General features: G+C 26.6%; 1 protein-coding gene across 1 annotated transcript; it reads right to left on the reverse strand.

The window, feature by feature from the left end:
* Positions 1 to 700: 700 nt before the first annotated feature.
* On the reverse strand, positions 701 to 1,186 carry LOC145949599 (secreted RxLR effector protein 161-like). The gene has a single exon (XM_083060049.1). The coding sequence runs from the start codon at positions 1,184 to 1,186 to the stop codon at positions 701 to 703; it is 486 nt and encodes a 161-aa protein (XP_082916175.1).
* Positions 1,187 to 10,111: the final 8,925 nt, after the last annotated feature.

The following is a 10,111-nucleotide window of genomic DNA, read 5'->3' on the forward strand; positions in this document are numbered from 1 at the left end:
GAGAACAAATAAGACAATAAGAGATGGAGAAAAGAATCTGACTGATGTATATCTTTGAGAGATGACTAACCTATTTATAAGTACATGTGGTAACTGAACAATTACACAATAAAGAAAATAATACATAATGAAAATATAAATGGTAATGATTGATAATGAATATTGGCATCCACTAATTAAGCCACTAATTATTATTCATAACACTCCCCCTTTGATGTCCAATATTTAGAATGTGTCTCGTTAAAACCTTACTATGAAAAATCCTTTGGGATAAAAACCTAGTGAAGGAAAAAAAGTACATCATTCCTAAATATTTATTTCTCCCCCTCATGTATACAATCTTTAAGACGACGGAGTCCAATCTTGTGTATCAAATGTTCAAAAACTTTTCTTGGAAGTGACTTTGTAAAGAGATCTGATAGGTTGTCACTTGAGCGGACTTGTTGAACATTTATATCACCATTCCTTTGAAGATCATGAGTAAAAAAGAATTTTGGTAGAATCCCTTTATGTATCCATCTTTCAATTGTGCAATACATGCAGCATTATCTTCATATATAACTTTTGATGTCATTTTTCCAGAAGATAAACCACAAGTTTCCCGTATGTGTTGAATCACAGATCTTAGCTAAATACATTCATGACTTGCCCCATGTAATGCTAAAATTTCAGCATGATTAGATGAAGTGACTGATATGGTTTATTTTACAGATCGCCATGAAATGGCTGTACCACCACTTGTGAACAAATATCCTATTTGTGATTTACCATTATGAGGATCCGAAAAATAACCTACGTCTGCATAACCATTTAGTTCTAGTTTGGGAACATTTGAATATAATAACCCCATATCCATTGTACCTCTAAGATAACGAAGAATTTGTTTAACTCCATTTGAATGTCTTCGTGCAGGTGAAGAACTATATCTTCTTAACAAATTAACAGCAAATGCTATATCAAGTCGTGTATAATTAGCAAAGTACATTAGTGTTCCTATAACACTAAATGGATCTTTATTAACATCTAAAGATCTTACAACCATGGGAGTGCACAATGGATGTGATTTATCCATATAAAACCTTTTAAGCACCTTTGTTATATAAGCTTCTTGATGCACAAGAATTTCATTTTCTAAGTATTCAACTTGCAATCCTAGACAAAATTTTGTTCTTCCTAGATCCTTCATTTCAAATTTTTTCTTTAAGCAATCTATTGCTTTTGAAAGCTCTTCAAGAGTTCCAATAATGTTTATGTCATCTACATAAACTACAATTATGGCAAATCCATTTTCAGATCTTTTTATAAATATACACGGATAAATTGGATCATTTTTATATCCTTCTTGTAACAAATATTCACTAAGTCAATTATACCACATACGACCTGATTGTTTTAGCCCATATAGGGATTTACTCAACTTGATCGAATAATCTCCTCTAGAAATTGCATCATTAGGCAAATTAAATCCTTTTGGGAGTTTCATATAAATGTCAGCATCAAGAGAGCCATATAAATATGTTGTAACTACATCCATTAGGTGTAAATTAAATTTTTCATATACAACCAAACTAATTAAATATCGAAAAGTACTTGCATCCACTACAGGTGAACATGTCTCTTCAAAATCAATACCAGGTCTTTGTGAAAACCCTTGAACAACTAGTCTTGCTTTGTATCTCATATTTTCACCATTTTCATTTCGTGTTTGCACAAAAACTCATTTGTATCCAATTGGTTTTACACCTTTTGGTGTACGTAGTACTGGTCCAAAAACTTTTCGCTTAGCAAGCAAGTCTAATTTTGCCTCAATTGTATCTTTCCATTTTGACCAATCATTTTTTTGTCGACAATCATTGATGGACTTTGGTTCTTGATCCTCAATATCATTTATTACATTTAATGTTATATTATATGCAAATACATCATCAATATTGACATTGTTTCGATTCCATCATATTCCATTCATGACATAATTCATTCAAGATATAATTCTTCACCTACACGAAGACATCGGAATGGAGTTAAACAAATCCTTTGTTATCTTAGAGGTACAATGGATATGGGGTTATTATATTCACTTACATATTTAAAATCTTGTAACCGTAAATGCATCCAATCATAACGAGCTTTTGGGAGAATCACAAATTTTTGGTGGTCATATCTTTCTTTTAAATTGTTCCAAAGAACAAGTGAATCTTTTATGGTAAGATATTCAGCTTTTAACCCTTCGTGAAGGTGATGACGAAGAAAAATCATAGCTTTAGTCTTATCTTGGTTAGATGCTTTGTTTCTTTCTTTAATGGAGTCTCCAAGACTCATTGCATCTAAATGTATTTCAGCATCTAATATCCAAGATAAATAATTCTTTCCCGTAATGTCAAGAGCAACAAATTTGAGTTTCGTAATATTTGACATGTTCAATACTATCATAAAAGAGAGACAAAATTAGGATAAAAAAATATAAAGGAATCATAAATAGCCATAAAATTATAAATTAATTATTAATAGTGCTTTAATTATGGAAATCAAATTGTCTCTAATTTAATATATATTATCATACAAAATAAATAGAATATATAGTAAATATATATATATATATATATATATATATATATTGATATGACATAAAAAAAATTATTGCAGAATATTTAAATTGATAACATGAACAGAAAATATGTGTCATAATATTATTATTATTAGGCAGAGTAAATATATTCATCATTCCATATATATTAGGCAAAATATTTAAATGTATGTAATATGTAGAATGTATCACATCAATAAAACATAGATATTTCTCACTTCTGGTGAAAAAATAAATTAATAAAATAATAGAGGTTGAACTTTCTTCTTTGATAATGTCTTCTAGACATTTCAAAAATGTATGAAGAATTTCTTTATTTCATAGTGTCTTCAGGACTACTATAATGTCTTCAGGACTACTATAATGTCTTCAGCACTACTTTGATTCATAATAATGTAAATAATATAAATATTTGATAAAGTTCTTATTATGAAAGATGAATAGCTAACCTTAAAATATTTGTCTTGAAAAATATGACTTTCTTGAAGAAAATTCTTCACAACTTTCTCTTGTAGTTGTGACACCAATAGATAAAAGACTATCGTACTGATAACGTGTTATAAAAGAGAGAAAAGTAGAGAGAACAATATGTGTTTGATTCATAACAATATGTGGTTTGATTCAATTTTCTCGATAGAAACAAAAATCCAATCAAACTGCAAATATAAATATAAATTTTTTTCCAAAAATTTTATTTTTATTTTCATTTGATTTAGTGGTCCATAAATACAATGTGGTTTAATTTTGAGCACCCTTTTAACTACCGAATAGAATAAGCTTTGTACCAAATTAATTTATTCATTATTTTCCATTTAATGTAACATCCCCTTTTTTTTTAAAATAAATAATAAATAAATTAGAATAATTAGAGATAAAAAAATATTTTATTAATAAAATAAAAGAGAGAGAGGGCTCATTAAAATTGTTTTGACTAATTCAAATAAAAGAGGTTAAAAAGAATTGGGTAATTTTACGTGTATTTTGAAACCTTAAAAATTCACAAGAGAAGAAACAAAGGAGAAGGTCACATGAGAAAATGTGGATTGACAACAAAAGCTATTGAAGGAACATTGCTTATTGAAAATTAGGTTTCATGTTATTCATAACGTCTGACATATATAAGTATTGCGAGAGCCCTTAGATGGTCGAAATAGGCCAGGTTGCCAAAGTTAGGCTTAAATGTTGCAATTTTGTAATTTATAAAAATAATAGATGATAAAAATCAACTCTTGAGGTCAACATAAAAGTTGTAAATAATTATCTTATTTTTCTAATAAAATAATATAAACTTAATAGCATAAGTACATCTCTAGATAACATGCTTAGACCATACAATGTTATAGAAGCTTAAGAATAAATAACTTGTGAGTTGTTTTATTCCCTAAGTTCCTATATGTTATATGAGTAACGATAATGTATAATATTATAATGTTTGATGATGATGATGTTATGATTGAGATGTTATGATAATGATGTTATATATTGAAAAATGCTATAACATGTGATGAACGAATAATATGAGTAATAGTAATGTTTAATGTTACGTTGTATGAAAATGTTGTTGTATGAGAAGTTATAGCTAGAGATGTATGATGTGTTGAATTACTATGAGTAATGTGATGAGATATAATGGATAAGTCTAGTACTACGAACTGACAAATTAAGAATTGAATTATTGTATTTGTGATGAATATTGTGATGAGATGAGATGGATAAATCCAATGATGTGGACTAGCAAGTGGGGAAGTGAGTCATTGCATATTGTGTTCTTGTAATGTTATTGTTGAGTCCATGCATTCATACTTTTTATAAGATAGTGTGATTTTATGCAGGTGGGATATCATAAGTCATCTACCTGTTCCCTAGTAGTGTTGTGGTGAAAAAACCTCTATTAGGAATGGGAGGCTACCATGGCCAACTATAATATTTCAACAAGATCCTAATAGACATCCCCTAGTGAGGTGGCTCAGGGGAGATCATTATTGCAGAGTGGGATGGGATGGTCCCGTTCCATTACTCCTAGACTATTTTGTACACTTGATGATGATGAGGAGATCAGTAACACATGCATATAGAGTTAAAAGCATACATCTCATGAGTTTTAATTGATGAATATGTTATGTTTGTTATCAATGAAGTGATGGTGATAGATGAAATGTGATATATATATATAAACTATTTTTGATATATTAAACTATTTTTGATATTATAAGGGAGAATTGATAAATGTGTATGAGACGTAGTTGTTGTTGGATGCGTTTGATGTGTGTGTGTCTATCCTTATGCTTTGTATATGTTGTGATAAATGAGATGTGTTATCACCCTTTGTGTTGATATTGTTTATGTTTGGGCTAAATGTCATTTACAGGAATAGAGCAAATACAAAATGATGGGTTTGAGGAAGAAGAACCATAAAGATGAGTCTTTTTTTTATAGTGTGACATTGGTGTTGAGTTTTATGACAAACAATTATCTTAAGTTGGATTTCTTTATAAGTTTATTTTCTTGTCAAAACTTATTTAATTTAATAGGTTGTTCTTAATTTTAATTAAATAATATTTAATAAATTTTCTACGGTTTAAATAATGATTATGGATTTAAACTCTTTTACAAGTTTTATGAGAAGAATTATTATTATTATTTTTTATTTTTTTTTTTTGGAAACTTTGTTATATTTTAATTATTAAATCTTTCAAAGTAAGAAAAGTGTCACATCTAACACCAACTCAAAAAAGGAAATCATTTTTAATTATTTGGAGAAGTTTAATGTAGACTAATTTATACATTAAATCATTTACAAAGGAGAAAGATAGGAAAAGAAGCGGGAAAGTGTGTATTAAGATAGATAATGTGACGAAAAGAAAAAGAAAAAATAAATACATAAAATTGTTGTATAAATATCATTAATTACTTTTTAAATTTTTAGGTACGTTCTTGGAGTATCCAGGACTGTGACTAATCTCCTCGCTACATTGGAGGCACCTCAAAGGGTGGGATAGCTAGCCCCAAGATTTAATGCGGCTGCATACACAAGGCAAGATTCGAACCCCTGACCTTGCTTAAGCGTGGATCAACCCCTACCGCTGAACCACACGCTTGGGGTTTTAAATTTTTTATTTTAATTATGTTTTTATCTTTTTAATATTATATAATTGTGTAATTTTGATCTTTAAATTTTTAATTCAACATATTTAGTCCTTCAAATATATTGTAATTGTACAATTTCAATCTTCCAAATTTTAATTAAACAATTTTAGTTTCTCAAGTATCATAATTATATAATTTTTTTATTTATTTAAATTACATATATTATAATATTCATTCATGTATTGAATGATATATATTTATTATTACTAAAATTACTAATATATATAACTTAAATAGGTCAAAAAATTATAATTATGATATTTAAAAAATTAAAAAAATATAATTATAGTATTTGAATTACTTATTAAATAAACAATTAAATAATTAAAATTACATAATTATAATATTTAAGAGACAAAAATTAATCAATTAGAATTTAAATAACTAAAATTACAGGATTATTACACTTGATAATAAATGGCATTTAGGACCAAGTCGTTAAAACAATTCTAAATTACGTACAATTTGTATGAGGAAGTAACAAAACAATTCTAACGTGACTTAGTCTTTTACGTGAAAGATTTAACTAATGTGTAAAATGAAAATTAGGGGAAATGCAAATGCAGAGAGATATCAAAACATGGCCACACACGCCACGAGGTAGTTTGCTTTGCTATGTGTGTCCATCGCGCGTATTCAAAGTTTTGACTTTCAGAGTTTTCCTCATGCTTTCTACATACTAGGGACAAACTTGGTTATATGAGATCAATTATTATGAGTAATCACTCATAAATTGTCAATGTAAATTTTTACAGTTGTTTATTTAATAAAATAATAATAAAATAAAATAATTTAAATTTTTTGATTAATTACTAGTATAAAAAATTTTATATTAGCAATATATGAATGATTCACTTAATTATTATTCTTAATACGTGCTAGATATTTGGTGTTTCTATGTTATATATATATATATATAGATATATTCTATTTTATCATCTATTAATATATTGTTAAAAAAAATTTATTGTATAATTGAACAGATAAAAAGGTTAGAGAAAAATAGAGACGAAGGTTATTATTAAAAAGAATTTTTTTATTAATAATTAATAAAAAAAGAAACACTTGATACTTTGATATCTTTATTTTTGAAATTTTTTTTAAAGATGATTGAATAAATCTAAGGATTTAAAAGGAATTTTGAAAAAAGATAATTGTTAAACTTAAGAATAATAGTATTCAATACAAAAATAGAAATAAAAAAGGTGATTATCCCCATTATAATATATATAAAATATAAATTATTATTAATTGTTAATTAAACTCATGTTATTAACTGATCACTTGTAATTAGATTATTATTAATCAATTTAAACATGTGTAATCTTACAAATTTTAAAATGTTATAGTCTCCCTCCCTTTACAAATTGAATTCGTAAGATTTATTAATTTTGTTAACCAAAGGTTTCTTAAGCAGCACCGCTGCCATATATGATATCATGATAGGAAAATGCTGAACTTTCTGAATAGAATTGCTGTAAAATTAATCGAAACTCACATAGAGAATATTATATTTTAAATCTTTTGACAGATGTCACTTAATAATAATTTATTAGGAGGATGATTCGGCGACTTTTTGGGATGATATAGCGTCATTCATCATAATATTGAAATCTGGCGCAAACGCTGCGGGTTCGAAGTTCGTAAAATTAACATGAAAAATAGCAGAAATTTCTACGTACATTACCATGATCTTGGTAAGTTCCATGCAAAGAATGGTGAGGGAAGGTAACCCTATAAATATAAACCCTCATTGCTATGTTTCACTCATCAACATTTCTCCAATCCCAAACACAATTAACCAACACTGATTAATTAGTACCAATCTGCTCGCAATAAGATGAGTTCCCAAAAGATAAGCATTCAGAAAGTTCTTACCCCAACAACAAGGCCACCCCCTAAGGATGCTAACTCCAAACCCCCACCCACTGGGACTAAGTTGCCCACCATTCAACAGGTTTTCGCCAGAAGGAAATGATGATCATATGTGTCACATGTTTGTTATCTTCTTAAAGGTAATTGTTTGTAGTAATATGAACTAAAAAAAGTTTTTTTTTTTTATTTTTTTTAATTTTTATTTTTGTGTGTGTGTGAATAAAAAGAGGTTGTTTACATCCTTTGAGTTTATTTACTTTGAGAAGAATTAAAGGAAGTGAGACAAATTATGATAGTTTCTTTTTGATTGTCTTCTCTATTTGTTATTTTAATTAAAAAACGAAACAACTAAAAGATATGTTTATATCATTTTTAATTTTACACTCTACTTTGTACTTGTACTACTTTTAACAACTTTTTGACCAATCCTGTTTAATATATATTCTGTAAACTAAAAATAATTTTTTAAAATACAAATCACATACTTATAAAGTGGAGAAATTATTATATAGATCCGGATCATTATTACTTTTTATCGATATATATATATATATATATATATATATCGATTGATCATTACATGACATATATTTAATATATTAAATTAAAAAATATATAAATAAAGCTAAATTATATTTTACGAAAAAATTAGTTGGAATTATCGATAGTTAATTAATTCATGTGATATACTTATACATACATTCTTTAATTAAGATTAGGAATTTGATTCCTACTTGAATGTGAGAGTCATGAATGGAAGTACCATTTATTTTTATAAAAGTTGATCTAATTGGAACTATATATATATATATATATATATATATATATATATATATATAATTATAATTTTTTTTCATAAAATGAGTGTAATATCATGATGCAAAAAAATGTGTTTATATATAATCTAATAATTTAGTTTGTAATTAATATTTTTGGTGTAAAAAATTAAGACAAGTTATTAGGTATATCTATTTATTTTTAAAGTTTACAAACTTACTGTATAGAATAATTTGTAATTAAAAGACAATAAAAAGTAAACTTCTATATATGATCATTATTGGATATAAATTTTATTTAAAAAATAAAATAAAACTTTAGGTAAAATAGTCGTAAATAAAATAAAGACTAAAAGTAATTAGAAAAATATATCCTTTATACAATGGTACAGACAATGGTTACCTCTATGAATCAAATCCATATTAATGAAAACTAGTTGGTTGACTAAATATACTTACTTTGAATTTCGTATCTTGCAGGTTGAATTAATTAGTACGTATTAATAAGTCGGACCAATACTGGAATTAGAAGGTTTAATGGAGATGAAATATATTCATATGGAAAAAGCTAGTGCACTTGTTTATTGTATTCGTTAATTTATTCGTTTGACTTTACATTTGTTATGCCTTTGGTTTTCCATTATATACACTGCTGTTAAATATGTACTTCGTGTATTATTATTTTTAAGGTTTCAGCTGTATTTTTCTTTCGTGGTTTTTGATATGGACTTTTAGTTCTGTTTAGTTATTAAAAAATATATTTTATGTTTCAGTGTATTTTATTTAAAAATAAAATAAAAATGATTGAAGTTAAATAATAAGGAGGTGATTAATAGTGAAAGAATATTTCAATAATTTCAAGTAATTAACTTATATGAGTAAAGAGAATAAAAGTAATCAAAAGTTATAAACAAATAATTTTAAAAAAAATTAACAATAGTTTGAAATTTTTATTTTTTAACTAAAGTTTTGAATAATTCCTTACTTATATATAAAATCGTGGTGGGTGTCATTAACTTTCTCATTCTAAAAGTTGAAAATTATCTAATTGTGATTTCAATTACATTTGAATGTTATAATTAGAAATGAGGAGGAATAAAATAAAGGCAGATCAAATAGAGTGGAAAAAAGTTGATACATTGAATAAAAATTTGTATAACGTATTCAATAATTTTACTTATGGACACATTTAGTCTTATTTTTGTTTCCAAAATTAAAATTATATGGTAGAAGTTATAAATTGTAAAATAAAAATCTTACCTATTCGAATAGCTAGTGGAAAAAATGCTTTTAAAATCGGTTATTTTGGACTTTTAAAATCGGTTATGGAACCGATCTTAAAAGAGCCGATTTTGAAAAGGTAGACTTTTAAGATCGGTTATCAACCGATTTTAAAAATAGACTTTTAAGATCGGTTGATTTATAACCGATCTTAAAAGTCTTGACTTTTAAGATCGGTTATGATTTTAACCGATCTTAAAAGTCAAGACTTTTAAAATCGGTTATTACATAACCGATTTTAAAAGTCTATTGAAATAAAAAAAAATTTAATATGAATCTTATAATAGTTAAATGAGTAACATAGTTGGAAAAAATTGTTGCAGTTATAATATCTTATAAACAGCGTTCAGCCACTTGATATGGAAAGCATTGTCACCATCATCATCCTGATACAAAGTTACATTAGAACCTTAATGAAAAGGACATAATGGTGAAGCTTCCTTCCAAA

Source organism: Cajanus cajan, chromosome 7 (assembly GCF_000230855.2).
Source record: "Cajanus cajan strain Asha chromosome 7, NIPB_CcT2T_4, whole genome shotgun sequence".
Classification (NCBI taxonomy): Eukaryota; Viridiplantae; Streptophyta; class Magnoliopsida; order Fabales; family Fabaceae; genus Cajanus; species Cajanus cajan.

What these genes read in the sequence shown, in the direction of transcription:
- LOC145949599 (XM_083060049.1), bottom strand. Translation starts at nt 1,186, where the DNA reads ATGAAGGATCTAGGAAGAACAAAATTTTGTCTAGGATTGCAAGTTGAA.